Genomic DNA, 20,854 nt, shown 5'->3' on the forward strand with positions numbered 1-20,854 from the left:
TCATTTAATCCTCATGATCCTGCGAAGCTGGTGATCTCAGCCTACGTCTTAGGGAGGCTGAGTAGGAGGCTCAGAAAGGTAAAGTGACTTGTCCAAGGTTACACAGTGAGAAAGCCAAGTCCGGCTCCAAAGCCTGGGTGCTTGGCCACTGGATCACCCAGCCTCTAGGGACCTTTGACCCCAGCCACAGCCCATTCTGTTTTATTTAACTGCCGGGGTCCACTGTCCTCAGCAAAGGCTTGGCTCAGAGGAGGCAGGTGGCTTGTGTCCCCTCCTCCCCTCTCTGACAAACACCTCTGGGAGACAGTCTGGGGCAGCGGGACAAAACAGAACTTGGGAGGCAGGCCCATGGCAGCTACACTAGTGTGCTGTGTGGCCTTGGGCAGGGGCCTGCCGCACCTCTCGGCTATAAAATGGGGTTCATCCCAACCACATGCTCATCCGTCTGAAGGTCCAAGGAGGTAAGGGATGGGCAGCACTCACACACGGTCAGCAGCACTGGCAGCAGGGTGGCTGGCGGCACCCGGGGCCTGCAGACCCAGCCCTGCTTCGGGCTCACCTGATGGTGCTGGGGCTGAGCACGACGCTGTCGGCTGAGGCCTCCCTGGCTTCCCACTGCAGTGCCTCCTGGATGAGCTGCCTCAGGAGCTCCGAGCACTCGCCGGCCTCCACCCCCAAGGCCTCCTGCAGCCTCCGCAGCCCTGCCAGGTACTTGCTCTCCACCCGACAGTTCTGGGCTTGGAGGTAGGCGCACTGTGGGAGGGAGAGGTCGGGGGTGGTCAGGCCACCTGGTTGGGCTTGGGCCAGAGGCCTGAACAGCTTTAGGCAGTCCAGCCCTTCCAGCTGTCATCTCCCATCCCCCCAGCCCCAGCCATTCATATGAAGAAAAGGAGAGGAGCTCCGAATGCAAGAGTTTACAGTAAGGCAGAAAGGGCCCCAGGCTAGAGAACCAGGCCCAGGGCTGGAGCTAGATTCAGAAACAAGAGGGGCGAAGTGGGCAGGGGCAGCACAGGCTCTTGCGTGGCCTGCAGTCCCATCCTGTTCAGCCACTACAGGCTGGGTGACCTACAGCAAAATTTCTTAACCTCTCTGTGCTTTAATGTCTTCATCTGAACATTGGGGATAATAGTGTCTGCCTCAGAATTCTTGTGTGACTCAGATGAGCCAAAGCCCTTGCAGGGCACTTGGCCCAGAGCAAGCTCCCTGTAGGGGGCATACCCAAGCAGTGCCCAGGGGATGGACATGGAGCTCTGGACACTGCCCTTGTGCCTTCTAATGTCACCTGGGGGGGCTTTTCCTGTTCCTCCAGCACACCATGTCTCTCCCACCTCGTGGGGCACACACTGCACATTCCCCATCTGCCTGCCCCCATATCTTCCTGTTTCTTTGTATGCCTCATGATATTTTGTTGAAAATGGAACATCTGAACCTAATAAGGTGGGGTGGAATTAATTAAAGAAAGCTCAGCGAAGAAAAGAGTCCTGTCAGGCCTGTTTGGGGACCTCTCAGGTCCTGTCCCCTGCAACACTAACTGCTCCAAGCAGGAAGAAGTGTACACCTACATCTCTGATGGGAAGGTGCCTCCACTTCATTCTCCAGCAGGAAAAGCAGAGACTTCAGCAGTCCAAACAATGAGAAGCCTCCATACCTCTAGTGGACTTTCTGGTTATCACAGTCCCTCCTAACCCTTCCCTTTTCCCTATAAAAAGCAAGTTTCCCTTCCCTGTTCCTTGAATTTGCCTGCGGTTCACCACAGTTCATGGATCCCAAGTTGTAATTCCTCTGGTTAGTCCCAAATAAACTTGCTTTTGCTTGTAAAATAACTAGCCACTGTATTATTAAAACTGACAGTGGTAACTCTGGGAATCAGGTTCTCCCTCTTACTCTAGGGTTTGCTGTTTTTGATTGTTTATACCTCAAGGATAAACAATAAGGTATAAACTTAAGTTCTTAAGTCTTTTCTGTGCCTTTCCCTGGGCACATGTGGTCACTTTCTAATTTCCCCCACATCTGCAGTTGTTTTGGAATATATAGTTAATACCTGGCTCCCAAAAGGGGGAAAAGAGAAGTATGAAGTTGGCAGGGGGTTGGGGGGAAGGGTGCTGGCCCTTTAAATCCAGGGGGCCCTGGGCTTGCTACAAAGTGGGGAGGTAGGACAACAGTGGCTGCCTGCCTCTTCCTCTCACCCCTGTGATCAGAAGCAGCAGCCAGCAGAGCAGATCTCTGACATGTGGATGAAGTTCACGAAGGGCACAGTCTGGAGGGCGAGCAGTCGGGTCAAGAGGAGAGAGTGAGACAGTGGTGAGGGGGTGAGTGGACTGGAAGGGTGGCTGGAGACAGAGATGGCCAGACCTGGGCTCCTGACCCTCACCTTCATCAGGAGGGCCTTCTCCTTCTCAGCCACCTTCCTCCAGATCTTTGTGACCTGGTGGATCTCAGAGTTGAGAAAGCGGTTCTGAGTCCGGTATGCTTCCATGTCATCCTGAAGAAGAGAGCAAAGCATTTAATGGGCTGCACCAGAACCATCTCCCTGGTCCTCACTCTCAGATGTGCTGCCAACACTTCCTTCAGAAATATCCAATAATTCCCAATATTGGCAAACAGAAAAGGAACTCTGATAGAAAAAAAAAATATTGATAGTCCCCTTCTCTAATCTTGATACCAGTGTGATATGGTAGAGAGAGCATTAAGCCTAGAGTTCAAATCCTGGCTCTGATTTCTGGACGGGAGGCCCACTGAGTCACTCTGACTCTGCTTCCTCTTCTGTAAAAGGGGCAAGTTTCAACAAACTCACTTGGCAGCTGGAGACTAAGTGAGCTAATGTGTACACTGCTACAAGGAGCAAAATAGCAACCATCCCAGTAGTGTTTGTTTTTTAAATAAACATATTTTATCACACATTGGTGATCATATTGAGCAATTTTGGGTGAAAATTTTTTATGTAGTGTCACTTTGTAAATATTTTTCTGTTTCTACAGAAGCTTCCTAAAGATGATTTTTGACGTCTGATGACTATTCTATGAAGTCATAGATGACATGATCTAATAGTCATAGATGACTATTCTATGAATTTACCATAACTTAGATATAATCGTTCTCCTGTTGCTGTTTTTTCATTTGAGTCCTAGATGTTTTTGGTTTGTCTCTCTTATGAATAAATCTGTGAGGCCTATCTCTAAGCCTAGAGTTCTCCTTTTTGCAAGCTGTCCAGTGGAGGGAGCATGAATCCTCCTGTCTGGGGCAAGGAGAAGCTGACCACCCCTGAGGCGGGTGAAGCAGGAGCCTGAAACAGCGACCACAGCCACCACAGCCGTGGCTCCGTCTTTATTCTGCTTGGAAGGACTCTGCAGAAGCAGTGGACAACACATGTTCACGTGATTCCAGGGCATTTACTAGCTGAAACTCAATCCCTTTCTCTTGCGTTCAAACAATTGTACTGGGCTGGCTGTAGGTGAGTGTGAGAGACTGCTGCAGGTGTGACTAGATAGGACTGATAGGGGCAGAGTAAGTAGGTGATTAAATAATTCATAACTCAGGGAACTCACACTGGGGCTCTGTAACAACCTAGAGGGGTGGGAAAGGGTGGGAGGTGCGAGGGAGCTTTAACAGGGAGAGGACATATGTATACCTATGGCTGATTCATACTGATGTATGGCAGAAACAAAACCAATATTGTAAAACAATCATCTTTCAATTAAAAATAAATAAATTGAAAAAATAGCAAATCCCACTAGGGGATTATAAATAGAAAAATCATAGCAGACCCTTGTAAGTTAACGATTACTTGAAAAAGGTTTGCCTAACCGCAAAACCAAGCAGGCTTGCTTAGCAACCAACCCAAGCAATAGAAGCACTAGACACGCCCCCAGGTAATAAAACAATGGTGGCCTGAGACCACATCCTGCCCAGTGAGCTCAGTAAGTTAGGACACGTTCTCTGCACACATAAAAAACAATAATTTGTGGACCTAGCTTGACCATGGAAGGACAAGAAAACTCCCCTGCTCAACTTGGAGAAGCTGATGATGGAAGCAGGATGTCTACTCAAGAAAGACAAAGAAGGTCTTCTCGCCGTCCCTACTTTTCTTTTGATTATGAAACTGTAGCCCAGTAAGCTCTCTAGCATGGCACTCTCTCACCTGGCCTCTTGTAAGCCTCACAAACGTCCTATTTCAATAGATCACTCCTTATCTATCACTCTGCATCTCGTTGAATTCTTTCTGTGCTGAGACATAAAAGACTACGGTACTGGAGCTCCTCGGAACCCCCTGAAATGCCACCCATCTCTTTCAGGCCCTGGTTAAGAACAGCACACCTTGCCTGTGGCACTTCAACAACGGGGATGAGTCACTTGCGCATGGCTGACAGGCCATCCTGACCCTCTCCATTAGATCCCTCCCAGCCCAGAAGCTCCAGTTCACGTCCAGGGGCTCTCCAAGGCTTGGGACATGTTGCACAGGGTGCCCTGCTTGCAGCCCAGACAAAGAGGGCAGGGACGAGTGCCCCGTGGAGCAGCTGTGGGCCTGGTGGCGTCCGGGGGTGGCGTCCGGGCAGTGCCTTCCCGTTCACTCACTGCCCTACCCTGAGTGTTCTTCTTGGCTCAGAACTGTAGGAAGGAAAAAGAGAGACCTCAGAGAAGAGAAAAGCCACGTGACTGTCACCAGGAAAGCAAATGAGGAAAACACAACTGGAGAGAGGGGACAGGGAAGAAGTGTCTGCCCACCTGCTCTCACAGGGACGAGGGAGCCGGGAACCCTCTTTGGAAAATGGTGTGTAGAGCGGCCCTGGTGCTAGTGGGGAGGGAGCAGATGGGACATGGGGAGAGCCAGGGTCTGGCTGCCATTTCTGCTGTGTTACCCTGGATCAGTGCTTCCTCCTCTCCAGGACGTGGCTGGCCCTGCCAGCCAAGCTCTGTATTCAAGAGGTCAGTGATTCTGTTCTCACACTGACAGTTTGGACAACAAGGGGCGATTTCCTCAAAGTTGAGTGTCCTCAACCACAAGGGCAAGCAGGAGATGTGAACACGTTCTGTCCCCAAACCTACAAACAGTGGAGTTTTGATATGGATCTTCTATTTTCTCCTGGATCAAAGACCCAAAGGCTAAAAGTAAGGGAGTCTAGTATATTCAACTCTTTCTAGCACAAAACACCTCCACGGTGTCAGCTGAAGGACGGATGGCTTTCTAACAACCTCGGGGGAGCAGCTGTCAATGTAAGCATGGGTGATGTGAATCGTACCCAGAGTCTCTTCATCTCTGAGCTCACTGAAAAATTCCTGGACATGCAAATTCAGGGGCACATTCAGTCTCCTAGGTGAGTCCATGCTTGTGCAAGTCCATTTCTCTCACCCCCATGCTGCTTCACTGGGTCTTCAACAGTGGGTTCCAGCAGAATGGCACAGAAAGGAGAAAGACACTTAGCAGGCGGAGCAGAGTAGGAAAGCAATCTGATGGAAGCAATCTTCACCGCTTTGTGAGGGACTCAGAGCTTCCCTTATGGCTCAGCTGGTAAAGAATCCACCTGCAGTTCGGGAGACCTGGGTTTGATCCCTGGGTTGGGAAGGTGCCCTGGAGAAGGGAAAGGCTACCCACTCCAATATTCTGGCCTGGAGAATTCCATGGACTGTATAGTCCACGGGGTCAAAAAGAGTTGGACATGACTAAGCAACTTTCACTTCAGAGCTTTCTAACAACCTAGCTGCATCTGCATTTGAAAGATTCTGTTTTCCTTTTGAACTCAAAAGAATTTCTGATTTTAGACCAAATAAGGGAAAAGGTTCAGAGACTAGTTATGTGCTTTTTCCTGCTGAAAAAGAAAGGGAAAGAAATTTGGGTTTCGTGTCATCTTTTATCCTTCTAACAACTAGGACTGGCTAGGCCGTGTAATGTAAAGGCAAGATAACTTGCCCAAGGTCACACAGCTAGCAAGAGGCAGTCTGCCTGACTTCAGAGCTTGGGGAGTGGCTATTGCACCACACTGCCCACTGGTTTCTCAAAAGCTCCTGCATTCCTTTATCTCTTTTTTCCTTCCCCCCGCCCCCACGACCCCCAGCAATAGCAGTTCTTTGATATAGCGGTTTGGGATTCCCATGGTAATCCGAAGTATATTTATGTGGCTGTGAGTGCCAGGGTTGGGGCAGGACTGACTGGGGCTATATGGCTGCCTGTAGGGACGGTGCAGGCTGAAAGCACCTGTCCCCAGCTCCTGTCACCATCCTCCAGGGAGGAGGTTGCAGCCTGTGGCAGGCATCACACCTTTAATAAAGTCCTCACCTCCTGAGCAGTAACTGGTCCCTGGGAGATGGGTGAGAGCCACGGCCTGCACGAGGGTGAGAAAGGGATGACAGTGGTGGCTAGAAGCACTGGGAAGGCAGCAAAGCAGACAGAATGGTCAGAGAAGGGAGCTGGAACCCAGGTCCAGTCCCCTCACTTCCTCCACACACAGCCCTGGGCAAGCAACTTCACCTTTCACAGCCCTGGCATCCTCATCTGTAGTGGGGAGCACATAAGTGGCTGCCTTCCAGGGCTGGTGCAAGGATTAAATGAAGTGATGTAGAAAGAGCACTTAGGATGGTGGACGCCTCACCATCAACAATCTGTATGTAGGGCTACCGATTATTATCGTCATCATGACCAAGTCACAGCAGCACAGGTCACCACTTGTGTGCAGAACTGCTGAAGAGGGCCACTGGGCACCTCGGTGGCTTCCAAGGACATCAATGTGGCACTGAAGGAAGCTGACCGGGCCGGCCCCAAAACGCTTAGGAGTTCTGACTCCAACTTGGGCTTTTCCATCTCTACTCTGATAATTTAGAGATACGTTCACTTTTCAGCTTAGAGTATCATGAAAACGTCAAGCTGCATTGGGTCCTCTGGATAAGAAAGTGAGGGAGTGTGCAGCAACGCTTCCACCAACATCTGTTTCAAATATGAAATTCTCCAGATTAAAGATCATCCCAGTTCTACCTAGAAAACCCCTGGGGTCAAGATCAGTGTCCTCCCCAAGGGCCCAGGGCCCCTACCTACCTTTAGGTGCTCCATCTTCTCCTGTTGGCTCAGGAAGTCCTTGTCGGCCTCCTCTGGGGCCTTTATGAAGTCCTGGGTGACCTTCTCAGAGAGCTTGCAGATGACCTGCTGCTTGGCCTGATTCTTGTCCAGGAGCAGCTGCACGTGCTGCTGCAGTTCCCCTATCTCCTGCTCCTGCAGGCTTGCTGTCTGCGCCAGGCTCTCCCGCTCCCGCTCCAGGGCCTCCACCCGCCGGCTCAGCTCCGCAATCTGCCGCACTTTGTGACGCACCAGCTCCAGCCGGTCCTTGTCCTGGGCCGCTGCCAGGTATGCGATGGACACCCTCTTCTCCTGCTGGGCTGCCTCTAGCGCCTTGTGCAGGATCTTTACAAGATCCTGGGAAAGGAGAAGCGCCCACTAAACTCAGGGAAGGCCTGTGAGGTGCCAGAGGCAAGCCGAATGCTGTCATCAGTTCTCCTACAAGCCCTGGGAGGTGGTGGGTATCATCTCCTGCATGCACGCCAAGTCGCTTCAGTCATGTCCGACTCTGGGCTGTAGCCTGCCAGACTCCTTGGTCCATGGGATTCTCCAGGCAAGAGTACTGGAGTGGGTTGCCGTGCCCTCCTTCAGGGGATCATCCCGACACAGGGATCGAACCCGTGTCTTTTATATCTCCTGCACCGGCAGGCGGGTTCTTTACTACTAGAACCACCTGAGAAGACCATCATCTCTTGGGCTATCTCATTCTAGCACCCACATTCTCTCTTTCTGTTTAAAAGAGCTTTAGGGACTTCCCTGCTGGTGCAGTGGCTAAGACTCTGAGCTCCCAGTGCAGGTTTGATCCCTGGTCAGGGAACTAGATCCTGCAAGCTGCAGCTAAAGATCCAGCAAGCCACAACAAAGATCCAAGATCCTGCAAGCTGCAACTAAGATCTGGCGCAGCCAAGTGAAAAAAATTAACGTGTGTGTGTGTGTGTGTGTGTGTGTGTGTGTGCGCGCGCGCTCAGTCATGTCCGACTCTTTGCAACCCCAGGTAGGAATACTGGAGTGGGTTGCCATTCCCTTCTCCAGGAGATCTTCCCAACCCAGGGATCAAACCTGAGTCTCCCACACTGAAGGCATATTCTTTACCGTCTGAGCCACCAGGGAAGCCATAAAAAAAATTAATAAATATTAAGAAAAAAGAGAGAGTTTTAGTTAGACACATGGATCCCCAGCAAAGGATTACATCGCCCAGCCAAGCTCACAGCTAGATGTGGCCAAGTGATTATTCTGCCTAAATGGGATATGAGAAATGCTGTGGGCAGCTTCTGGGTCATACCTTCCAAACCACTGCACACACACTGCCCTGGCCCAGTTCCCTTTCCTTCTGCCTGGGAAATGGCAAGAACTGAAGTAGCCACGTTGGGCTCACAAGCAGAACTTGCATGTTGAAGATGACACAGTTGTCCTGCCAGCTCAGAACTTCACTCTGGATTCCTCAATGTCAGAGAGAAATTAACTCCCAATATGTTATAGGCTTTAAGGCTTTAAGCTTTATAATACTTTAAGGCTTTTGCCCGTACTCTAATACATGTCTGTTTCAGAAATGAACAAACGGAGGCCCAGCAGAGTGGAATTTAATCCCAAGTCATTCAGCCACTGAGCTGCCTGTGCTTGGTCAGTATTGAAGGTGGAGTGGCAGCGGTGTGGCATGGCTCTTCCCTCTCACTCCTGAGGCAGACGTTCATAATCAATCTCAGTAATACTTCCTGCTAACCCTAGCTGAGGCCTCAGAATCCTTCTGAATATGGCATCCACGCAGTCACTACCAATCAAGTTGAGGCGGCATTAGAGAGAAAACATGCTGGCAATCCTCACACCAAGCCACAACACCTGGGGCTTCATTCAATCCATCTATGTCCACGCCTCTGCCTACCAAACGATGCCTGTGAGGCTGGTACAAGCAAGCAGCAGGGAGTTCAGAAGCAACAGACCTTGATTTAGTTCTTCGCAGGGCCACCTGATTCATTCAAGTAAACTGAGCGTTCAAGGTTTGGTTCCCTGTGCCTTTGAGCTTCCAACGTTCCCAGCACTGGGGACCTGTTCTGCCCCAAAGCAGGGATATGAATTCATCTGGGGCCAGGACCAGGATATCAGAAATCAGGCAGCTCAGCAGCCAGTCTCATGTGAACCTCAGACCTGCAGGTGGGGTCTTTAGGTCACACTGCCATGCTCCATGCCAGTCTCATCTGGAAAAATGTGGTTCCCTGGAGACACATTAACTGTATGTATGCCAAAGCATTAAAATAAATGATTGGCTGGATAGGGTGGTTTGCTAAGAACAATTCCATTTTGGAGGAGAACTGCCCCAAATCATAACTTCATTTGAGAAGCTAATGATAAGACCAAGTTAGCATACAACTTCTGAAACCTTGGTACTAGTGACTGTCCCTTTTCTGGTTCTTTCTCTTCTATCCATCCATCTAACCTGTATCAAGTGCTCACTCAGTGCCAGGCCCCATGCCAGGCCCTGGGACCCAGAGAGGGACCAGTCACCATTCCCACCCTCAAGGGCCACAGAGGCTGGTGGGAGCAAAGGTGAACCACTGCTGAGGAGTGATTTACTGCAAGAGACGGAAGCAGGGGTGTCTGTCGGGGCACAGGGCAGTGGGCAATGACTTTCGTCTGGGGTGGAGGCAGGGGTGCCAGGGGGCGGGGCGATCAGTACACTTCATAGAAAGGTGGAGCAGCTTAAACTGATCCTGAAGAATGAGGAGGGCCAGAGATGGTCAAGCAGCAGGTGGGAGACATGGGGCAGATGGAGGGAGCTGAGGATTGGGAGGACTTTGCAAATGGGGCTGAGCCAACTGCTTACGCAAAGGCTCAGTGGAGTGAAAGAACAGGTATGCAGCTGCAGGTCCTGGGTGTGGAGGGGAGGTGGGTGAGGAGGGCGGTTGAAAACCAAACCGGAATGTTGGGAATTTTTAGAACTCAGCTCTGCAGGGCTGTGCAAAGAGAGATTAGCATTCCTGTGGCTGCCGGTAACTGAGAAGCCCAGACCATTTTCTGCTTCAGCTGAGATTTGGAGGCCACCCTGGGTAACTGCCTGGTGAATTAACCCCACGCAGGCCACTGTTTGGACTTGCCCTAGCCTCAGAATTGGGTGGGTATCTGTCCCCCAGGCTTGGCACAGTCAACTCCGAGGCCCATTTCATTCCATCAGCTGTCTCCCTCTTCCCACATCTGGCTCTCAAAATCCAAGACCAAAACACCAGGCCAGGAGTCTGTCCTCTCAACCCAGGATCTGGGCACCAGAATGAGACAGGAAGAAAGGGACCCGGAGATAGTGGAGCCAGAGCAGCAAGTGAGAGGAGGAGCAGGAATGGATCATGGATTTGTGAAACCTGGAGGCTGGCCGGCCCCGGGAAACCACCTGGTCCAGTCACCCCACTGTCCCATGGGGACACTGAAGCTCAAGGAAGCAGAGAACTAAAGGGACCTGGTGGATCCTGAGTGGGGAAACTGCAGCTAGAGCAGAGGGCTCCCAACTCCAGTCCTAAGACCTTTGACTTCTCCATGATGTGTAGTTAATGGGTTTTGCATAGAAATGCTTCTTTTGATTTCTTTAAAAATAGAAATAACCCATATTCATAGCAGCATTATTCACAAAACCCAAGACGTGGAAACAACCCAAGTGTCTATTGATGGTGCATGGATAAATGAAATGTGGCATACGATGGAATATTGTTCGCTCTTAAAAATGAAGGAAATCCTATTACATGTTACAACATGGATGACCTTTGAGGACTTTATGCCAGGTGAAATAAAGCAGTCACCAAAACACATATAAACATCAAATAGAAATACTAAAAACAAAAAGCAAAGCTAGAACATCCCATTTTGAAGCTGCTTTTGTCCTTACAACACGTGAAAGCAGCTCTCCAGGTCAGTCATTATCGAACAACATGCATTTGCAACAGTTCAAGAGTATTCCTTGTATGGAGCACATGATAACCTTCATCCCATCCCCGAGGATGGACACCTGGCTTGTTTCCAGTTCCCACAATCCCCAGCAAGGCCTTAGGACCCAGGCTTAGAAAAGCTGGCTGAGTGATACTTTTAATATTTCTTAATCGAATCATTGTTTGGCCCACCTTAGATTTTAACAATGGGTAACAAGTTGTCATTTTAGTAAGTATTTTAAAAGTCAATAAATCATTTATCTTATGAACGAGTTGATATATTCACCACTCACTAAAATCAAGGTGGGTGGGTCCAACAGTGCTTGTGGGAGGAGCACTGGACTGGGCATCCTCTTACCCCTAAGGGGCTCAGGGCCAGCTGTGAGCAGGTGAAGGAGCCCTGGGTTCAGAGTTACAGAGGCCACGGTTCCCATTCCAGATCCAAGAAGGTGGACCTAATGTGCGTATTTCAGAAAATGGAATCTCAGCTTTCTCGTGTGTAAAATAGATAATGGTCCTATGCCACCAAGAGGCACCAAAACGATGACAGAGAAAGTGTGGCAAGCGTCCTTCCCCATGCTGAAATATCCCTCTCGATCTTTCAGTGCTGAAGGCGCCCTCTCAACCCTCCCTCTGTGACCCCAGGACCTGTATTCTTAAGTCTCTATTTGCAGTTCTGGGAAGTGAGGGCTTGCACTTTGCTCCAACCAAGTGTCCTAAGCGAGTTACACACCTTCACCAAGTAATCCTGAGTGCACTAAGCTGGCCACAGGCAGGGCCCAGGAGGAGTTCGTCCTGCTTAGAAGCCAAGAGATGGCCAACATTACCACAAAGGCCAGCCTTCCATCTGCTGGAGCAGACAGCCTTCAGGTTGGGTGCAAGGCTGTCGACTCTAAAAGCCTGACTGACCAGGCCAAAGCTGCCTGGTAAACTCTGGACACCTCCCAGAGTCCAGATCTCCTTTGCGGCTAGCACTGCAGGGGCCTAGGATGGGTAATGACCTCATGGGTATTGGAATCACAGGAAGTGCGTTCATTTCTCCTGAAGAGCAGTTGCGGTGCTTGTGACTGACATGGGGCTATCCTGTGAGACTACAGAGGAGGCGGCTGGGCTGTGAGGAGTCCTGTACTTGGGGAAGGATATCAGTGCCCAAGGCCTGGCTCTTCCAGCTGTGTGACCATGAGCAAGTCACCCACCTCCTCCGAGCCCCTTGAACAGGGTGCAGTGAAAAGGCAGACTCCAGAGCCTGATCCCTGGTTTGGTGCCCAGGAGGTCATGGGCATGCAGAACCTCCCAGGACTCTGGTGTCTGTCAGGAAAGGCGAGGATAACTGCTGTAAGTTAAGGAGACAGTGCATGAAGGGCGCCAGCCAGCACAGTGCCGGGGCCAGCCTGCACACCAGCAGTGACTTGTGCTCACATTTTCTCCATGTTCCGGGCAGTGGAGTCCCCACGTACCTCTGTGCCCTCCAGAGCAGCCAACAGAGCTTGAGATACGAGCTCTTTACTACTGGCAGTGTCTGCCTGGCTGACTGAGCCAGGACAAGACCCCCAGTTCCTGGATCCTTTTACAGCCTAAGGCAGGAAGGTGGTATCTTCCCACTGGAGAGACACAAGCAGGTATCTGTTAGCGCCAGGCCCAGGAAGCCCAGTGGACTCTTTCTGCAGCTGAAGCATTAGACTTAGATGGTCTCAGATGGAGAGCTGCTCTCTGACCAGCATTTCTGAGTGCCTAGGGTACCACTGGGCACCCCAAGATGGTGCCAGCCTCCTCTGTCTCATCTCTGGGTCAAGAGTCTACCTCTTCTCCTTCCTCTCTTTGATTTTGGTATTTGGGTTGCGGGCAAATCCCCAGTTGGTTAAACTGGGGTCCCCATTCCAAATGTGGAATAAAGGTAAGGACAGCCTCTGGCCCACAAGTAGAATTCCCAGAGGCCCTCGGGGTGTGTGCGGGAAGAAGTCAACAGGGAGGGCACAGAATGCCGAAGTCACAGCCAAGATGACCACACTTGCATGTCTGGGGCAGCTGCTGGGTGCCAGATACTGAGTTTTGTGAGTCTTGACACAGGCCTTTTCAGTAAAACATGATGATAGCCCTATTTGATGATAGCTCCATTTACAGAGGAGGAAGTGGAGGCTGAGAGAGGTTAGGGAACTTGCTCAGGGCCAGGACCGTCTTATTTAAAGGTCTGTGCATTGAATTGCCCACTAGACTGAAGTGCATTTGGGAGATGGGTCGGAGAGCAGGCAATTCACTCATTCCCTGAGGCAAAAGCTCAGCCCCAAGACAGTCTCTTCCCACTCTCTGTCCCAAGAAAGTGCACGAGTAAGAAAGTCCAGATTCTCTAATGCTTGAACAACTTCTCCCTGATGTTTTCAGGCTGACTGTAGGGGAGCTGTCAATAGCCTAGGTGGCCCTTACTAATGTCCAAGAGCTGGCCTCATTTAGTGAAGAATGAAGAATCCTCCAGGGTTGCACAACCACTAGGGGCAACCACTAGGTCTCCCAGGGCTTCTTCACTTGACAAGAAGGCAATGGCACCCCACTCCAGTACTCTTGCCTGGAGAATCCCATGGACGGAGGAGCCTGGTAGGCTGCAGTCCATGGGGTCTCTAAGAGTCGGACACGACCGAGCAACTTCACTTTCACTTTTCACTTTTATGCATTGGAGGAGGAAGTGGCAACCCACTCCAGTGTTCTTGCCTGGAGAATCCCAGGGATGGTGGGGCCTGGTGGGCTGCCGTCTATGGGGTTGCACAGAGTCGGACACGACTGAAGCGACTTAGCAGCAGCAGCAGCAACACCCTAAGAGGAAAGGCCACCCACACTTCCTAGAAAGAAGGGAGAAGATGCACAGAAAGGAGAGGAAGTGTCTGCATTCTACATTTCTCTTCCTTTCCAGGTCAGGTTTGGGACTTCAGCTGTCCTGGTCCAGGAATCAGGAAACTGCTACAGCTCAGCTTAATGCCCTTGGTTCTCAGGAGCAGCCTCATGACACTCACGACAGGAACACACCCTCACGACGGGAACACAAAGGTAAGGGGAGACAAGAGTGATGGCTGGGGTGCTAGGTGTCATCAGAGGAGACTTCATTTGCTGTAAGGATATATTTGGGTGCTGTAAGGGCTGTGTCTTTTCTCACTGTTTGTTCTCCAGTGCCTAGAATACGTGTGTCTGTAACAGGGCCTCAGAGAAGCCTGGGTGAATAAACAAATGAGCAGAGAACACAGGAATGGATGAGTTTCCTCCTTTGAGGACTCTAGTCACCTGCTGCTTCATTAAATGTAACCCCTGACCTGCCAGGTATGAAGGCTCTGCTGGTTCCCAAAATAACTGTTTAGGGTGAGAAAGGCAGAGAAAGGGCCAAAACAAGGTAGGGAGAGTGCTTTTCTGGACTGTGTTCTCCAAAAACAGAACAGAACGGAAAAGAAGAAACCAACAAAGGAGAGACTATTTAGAAGTAAATACAGTATACTCTTTACCTCCCCAGGAGCAAGAGCAGAAGTAATGCAGAAAGAGACTCAGGGTTTCATAATAATTTTCGTGTTGGGTTTTCTTAGCCAAGGCTCAAGCATGCGAGTGTAGGCCTTCCTCTCAGAGGAGAAGGAGCCTGGGACCTCAGCGGGGCCCATCTCTAGAGCACCACGGGCCCTGAGCTCAGGATTTTCGGTAGCAACTGTGCTGGTGTAATCATTCTTATTGTGCTAAAGAGAACCTACTGCCTCTGCTGCATCCCCCACTGCTGCTCTGCCACGTGACCCTGACTACTTCATGAGGTCACTGCCAGATGTGAACCTGATCTACTCTCTGGGTGGTAGGATTTTTGAAGGATTTGCACGTCTGTGTATGTGTGTGACCTGTTTTCTACAATGACCATGTAGCTCTTTCTTTTAACTGCTAGAATTAACTTCTCTCTCTACAACACTTGAACCTTCCTCCCTGTCACTGTCCTCTGTGCTTAGCCCTTGGGCCACACACAGAGACCTGTCTGCTTTTTCTGTCCCGTGACAGTCCTTCAGAAATCTATACCCAGTTACCAGCTGCCAGCTCAAAGATCCCCCAGTTCCTTCGGTGGCCCCTCCCAGGAGCTTGCATGCAGAGCACTCTCCTCCAAACACTGTCCCTCTTCAGGTGTGGGGTCAGGTCATGGACAGTCTCCCAGGGGAGATCTGAGAGACCCTGTCCTTGGTGGCCTTCGGCCACCTAGTCTGAGTGACAGCATGTCCCTGACTGATCAACAGCACAGTATTCCCAGCCACCTGCAGTTTGGCCGTTTAAGGACCTAGACTAGCGAACACACCATATCTGATTTGTCCAGGGGCACCAGACCCAGAGGGGAGCACCAGAGCCTGGGGCCTCTCTGGGGCCAGAGCTCACCTTCTGAGCCTTTAGCTCCTTGGTGAGCATCAGAACCTGCTGCTCCAAGGCCAGTATTTTCTCCTGGGCAGTTCGGTTCCGCATGAGCCCTTCACTGAAGAGCGGGAAGGTGTTGCTCTGGCTCTTGGCTTTCCGAATGAGACTGGTGGTCAGAGAGGACTTCAGAGAATTTGCTGGATCCTTCCCTGCTCAAAAGGAGAAACACCGAGGTTGTGATCAGCGGCCTCAGTAGTTCTCAACCTTGGGGTTGCTGCAGAAGCCCTGGAAGGCCTGGTAAAATGTAGACTGGGGACCCAACTCCCAGAGTTTTTCCATCAATAGGCCTGGGGAGGGGCTTGAGAATTTGCATTTTTAACCGTTCCTAGGGGATACTGATATAACTTGTGCAGGGATCACATTCTGAGAATCAAGAAATTAAATCAACATTGTTTACACTGTGCTGGCTGGCTCATCCAGCCCATCCTCCAAACCGTGCCTGTTCCCTACTCTCTGATCTCAACCTGCAGGTGCTACCTCCTATGACCCTGCTGGTGTCTGCCAGGTGGCCATCTCCTCAGCCACAGGCCCAGGCTGGATGTACTTTTTCTTATTTCAGGATTCCTCCTCTACACTCCGGGCAATTTTCAAAGCACACAGATCTGTCCACTGACAGGAGCACAGAAGATCCATACTCTGCCTTCTCGTCCCAGTGAGTAATGGAAACCTTCATTTGATTCTAATTACAAGCTAAATTAGGAGAGACATACTTTCCATAGCTGAATGTCTCAAGGCTATATCCTTTTATTTCCTCTAGAGCCTGGGTCAGCAACCAATGGCCCATAGGCCAAATCAGGCCCTGGCCTGCTTTTGTAAATAAAGTTTTATTGGAACCCAGCCCTGCTCATTTATGTGTGCATTGTCTGCACTGCTCTCACACCACAAAGGCAGAGTTGAGTACTTGCCATAGAGACTGCATGGCCTACAAAGACTCAAATATTTGCTATTCTGGCTCTTTGCAGAAAATGTTTGCTGACCCATGCTAAATTTTATTCTTAAATCAAATCTAGAGTTTGAAAAATCAATTGCCCAGACCTTGTCCCATCCTACTCCCAGCCTGTGCTTTAGAGCTCTGCCATCAGCCTGCATACAGGGCTATGCAATGGTCTCAAGGTCAAGAGATCTTCAGAATTTTGACTGCATGGCATACACCATGTCTGTTATGAGGCCCCAACAGAAATTCTTCTCAGCTCTTAGTGCCAGAAAAATCTTTGCTTCTTTCAAGAAAATATGTGTTTATAGTTTTATGGACATTGAAAAATAATCTAACTGCTTACATTTCCCTCTTTGCCTTGGCTGCTGAAAAGCTCAGAGCCACATTTGCTGCCTACTTTGGTACAGTGTAGGATTTTTTTCTTGAGCCATCTAAATTTTCTAACTCAATTTACTCATTTATCTTCCCCCAATATACATCTTAGGGAGTCATACCTAGTCCTTTTAGGACTATGATGTTAAAACTAAGGATGAGATATGAGATCCCAGGGGAGAGGACAGATAGGACTCGCAAAATGAGCCAGATGACTTTAGCAACTTTCTTCAGGGGCCAGGCCAAGGGACAACCAGATAGTCTGGAACAGATGAAAAACAACTCCTTGGCCTTGTTGAAGGTAGGAACAAAATGGTCTTTTTCTAGACTTGAAAGAAACCTGATTGTTGTTGTTGAGTCACATGGTTGTGTTCGACTCTTTGTGAACCCATGGATTGTAGCTTGCCAGGCTCCTCTGTCCAGGGATTTCCCAAGCAAGAATACTGGAGTGGGCTGCCATTTCTTTCTCCAGGGGATCTTCCCAACCCAGAGATCGAACCCTCATCTCCTGCTTTGTAGGCCGATTCTTTACCACTGAGCCACCAGGGAAGCCAGGGTTGCCACGGAAGCCCAAAAGAAATCTGGTTGGGCCAGGTACAAAGCAGCCTGCAGTGCTCAGATGAATGCAATGCTTCTCTCTCTTGCCATGGGGTCTAAGACAGCAGCGAGGCTCCCTGGAGCCCTGCTACCCTCTAATAACACTGCTGTCCAGCAGCCCTGAGGGCAGGCAGGGTAGTATCACTGTGCCTATCTTACAGTTGAGGAAAAGTAGGCCTAAGGCAGTGGTTTTCAATCAGTGCCCTAAGATTTCACGGGAGTGCCTCAAAGGCTGACTAAGGAGAGGCTCTGAGAGAGCCTAGACTCCCAGTTCTGCTTTTATCTGCTTTGTGTATCAGATTTTGCTTGTGGGGACAAGGTTTCATGACAATAAAGAGGTAGATTTCAAAGGCAAGACTTAGAAATGAGGCTTCAGGCAGCAGTATGGGGCCAGATTGTTGGGCCTGAATCTTATTCTGTATTCACTGTGCAGCCATGAGCCAGTCACTTCACACAACCGTCCCCAGTCCACTTGGTTATTAAATGAGGACAACAGTATTTACTGCTCAGGTAGTTGTAAAGACTAAACGGATTAATGGACTGTAAAGCCTTTCATGTATGTGGATGAAACTTGAAAAGATCCTGCTTTAGTAAAAGACACCCATCACAAAGGACTATATGTGGTAGATTCCATTTCTATGTAATGTCCAGAAAAAGTCAATCTATAGAGGCAGAAAGAAGATTAACGTTTGCCTAGAGCTGGAGGAAGATGGAGACTGAGACTGATGATTGAGCAGTACAGGGTTCCTGCTGAGGGTAATAAAAATGTTTTACGGATTTCTCAGTTCAGGAGCCTTGGGTTCAATCCCTGGTTGGGGAACCATATTCCACATGCCACAACTCAAGAATTCATAAGCTGCAACTAAAAGAGTCTGCATGCTGCAACTGGCACAGCCAAGTAAATAAAATAAGAAAAAAGAAAAGTTTTTAAATTGATTATGGTGATGGGTTGCACAACTCTGTGAACATACTGAAAGCCACTGAATTGTATGGTTCAAAAGAGTGAATTGCATGGTATGTGAATTACTGGCAATTTGATCTCTGGTTCTTCTGTCTTTTCTAAATTCAGCTGGTACACCTGAAAGTTCTTGGATATCTTAATGAAACTGTGACCACCGCCCCCCACGTTCCCCACCCCCCCCCCAAAAAAAAGGAAAAATGTTTAGAGTAGCCCTGGCACAAAGAACCTGCTATTGATTTGATATAGTACTGATTTTCTCTTGGGCTGTTGGTTCACCAGACAGTGCTCCACAGCAGTGCTTTCTAAAGTCACTTCTGTGCAGCCCAGGGGTTCTCTCTACCATAAGACTTAGCTAGTTTTTTCCCAATTGTTTCCAAGTTAAAATATGTCCTAAGGGTATGAATGCCCATTCAAAGATGCCAACCCACCCTGATGGGTCACTCATATTTTGAAAAACAAATAATAAAGTGCCATATCATGGTAGGAAAGAATACTTTGAAGTCACTTGTTCTGCTTCTTCAGGCTGATCTGATTTTAATCATCCCAGAAAAGCATTTTCATATCCTTTCCTTACAAATTGAAAAAAAAAAGAAAGAGAGAAAAAGTGAGAGATATTTTCCTTTATTACTTCAAGAATCATTGCTTGGTGTTTCAGTTTGGGAAAATGAAAGGTGTTCTGGAAATGGATGGTAGTGATGGAAAGTGATGGTAGCACAAGAAATGTGCAAGTACCCTATACTTAAAATTGGTTAAAGTGGTAAATTTTGTTATGTATTTTTACCACAATTTAAAAATAAAAGTGGGTGGGGGGACTTCCCTGGTGGTCCAGTGGCCAAGGCCCTGCATTCCCAATACAGGGGACCCAGGTTCAATCGCTGGTTGGGGAACTAGATCCCACATGTCGCAACTAACAGTTTGCATGCCGCACCTAAAGATCCTGCCTGTTGCAAAGGAGATTCAGCACAGCTAAATAAATTCAATTAAGAAAAAAAAAAAATCGTTACTGCTGCTAGACCCATGGAAGCCCAGGAGGACTGATCTGGATCGTTCCATCTTTGACATAAAAGCAGGGATGCTGGTTTAGGGGAAGACAGAGGACACCCACTTAGTCTCTGAAGGCAGCTTGGGGGGGGGCAGAGCTCACCTGGGGCGCCAGGGCCAGTGGGAGAGGGCTGCTCCTCTCTCTGCGTCTCCTCGCTCAGTGGAGAATCTTCTCCGGGGGGTCTGTGGTTTGCTCCTTGGGTCTGCTTGTTACCCCGGATGTTACACATTGTGTTTCTGAAAGGAAAATAGAGGGTCACGAGGCTGATGGCCTTGCTGTGCTGCCCGCTGCCCCTGCTGGTGCTCAGGCTACATCCCCAACCCCGATCACGGCCTGATCAGCCTGCCTGACTCCAGGCTCCCTGCAGGATGCACCCCATCTGAGCCTCTCCCAATACCCTCATCCTTCTCCTTCCGCTTTTTCATCATACACATCATCTTCCGTACATAACGTTCCTTGTAAGCAATACAAGCTTGACTCCTCTGCCTCCAACTCCACTGCTGGAATGTAAGCTCCATGAGGGCAGGGGTGTTTGTCTGCTTTGTTCACTGAAACAGACCTGTCGGATTAACTTTCCTGAAACCTTCACCTGGTCTTATAACGACTTGGCTTAAAAAGCACTAGTGGCTCCCGACTTCCGCTGAGAGAAGCTCCAAGCAACTTCCAGCCTCCTGCTCCCTTTGCTTTCTTTCCCTGCTCAGACCTGTTCTCTCGGCAGCCTTCACTGATCACCTCACAGCCTCCAAGGCGCTTACTGCACTTCAGGGGTGGGCCTCCCTTTGACCAAGCACTTGCCTAGGCTAAGTAATGGTGTCTTTTCTTCAAGAACTGGGCACTAACCTACCTGCATGCCTGTGGGTACCTGGCACTGGGTCACATGCGCCCAGAGTGCAGACTCAACAGATTTTTTTTTCCAACGTGGGCCATTTTTAAAAAAGTCTTTATTCAATTTGTTACAATATTGCTTCTGCTTTATGTTTTGTTTTTTTGGCCACTAGGCATGTGGGATCTTGGCTCTCCCACCAGGCATCAAACCTACACTCCCTGCATTGGAAGGAGGAGTCTTAACCAGGGAAGTTCCCTCATCAGTGTTTGCTCTGCAGGAAGGAACTCGGTATCACCAAAAGCTAACCAGGCACTACAGACCACAGAGAAATTCACAGTAAGTTGAAATGGATGAAAAGGCAGTTTAACTGAGTTTATTTTCCCTCTGCAAAGCGATAAAAGCAGATATATTCCAAAATATAAACAAGGAAGAAAAAAATGAAGAGTTCACTACATCCATGTTTTTTAAACAGGATATGAACCATTGTACAAGCTGCTCACTTGTGTCCGACTCTTTGTGATCCCAGGGACTGTAGCTCTCCAGGCTCCTCTGTCCATGGGACAAGAATACTGGAATATTGGAGTGGGATTGCCATTTCCTTCTCCAGGGGATCTTCCCGACCCAGGGATCGAACCCGGGTTTCCTGCATCACTGGCAGATTCTTTACCATTTGAACACCAGGGAAGCCCATGGTAGACTGAAAAATCAGTTTGCTATCATGAGAAACATCTAAAAAATGGAATAGAAAATATCAGAATGCAT

The 20,854-nt window shown here is 49.4% G+C and overlaps 1 protein-coding gene and 1 long non-coding RNA gene across 7 annotated transcripts in view; one reads left to right on the forward strand and one right to left on the reverse strand.

Annotated features, from left to right (window-relative positions):
* TBC1D2 (TBC1 domain family member 2) overlaps nt 1-20,854 on the reverse strand; it is a 42,702-nt gene that overhangs the window by 9,918 nt on the left and 11,930 nt on the right. For 4 of the 6 annotated variants that reach the window (XM_006063439.4, XM_044940072.2, XM_006063442.4 and 1 more), the window contains 5 exons: nt 19,369-19,502; nt 15,325-15,509; nt 7,025-7,399; nt 2,372-2,482; nt 560-753 (listed from right to left, as the gene is read on the reverse strand). In XM_006063439.4, the coding sequence (XP_006063501.3) occupies nt 560-753; nt 2,372-2,482; nt 7,025-7,399; nt 15,325-15,509; nt 19,369-19,502 (999 nt within the window). Of the gene's footprint in view, nt 1-559; nt 754-2,371; nt 2,483-4,314; nt 4,606-5,237; nt 6,262-7,024; nt 7,400-15,324; nt 15,510-19,368; nt 19,503-20,854 lie in introns of those variants that run through there. The other 2 variants (XM_006063441.4, XM_044940073.2) reach the window with 2 other exon arrangements.
* LOC123332869 lies at nt 13,857-20,509 on the forward strand. The gene is made up of 3 exons (XR_006550003.2): nt 13,857-13,983; nt 15,920-16,012; nt 20,265-20,509. It is a non-coding gene; the product is annotated as an uncharacterized LOC123332869 (long non-coding RNA).

This window comes from Bubalus bubalis, chromosome 3, assembly GCF_019923935.1.
Source record: "Bubalus bubalis isolate 160015118507 breed Murrah chromosome 3, NDDB_SH_1, whole genome shotgun sequence".
In the NCBI taxonomy this organism is placed as follows: domain Eukaryota; kingdom Metazoa; phylum Chordata; class Mammalia; order Artiodactyla; family Bovidae; genus Bubalus; species Bubalus bubalis.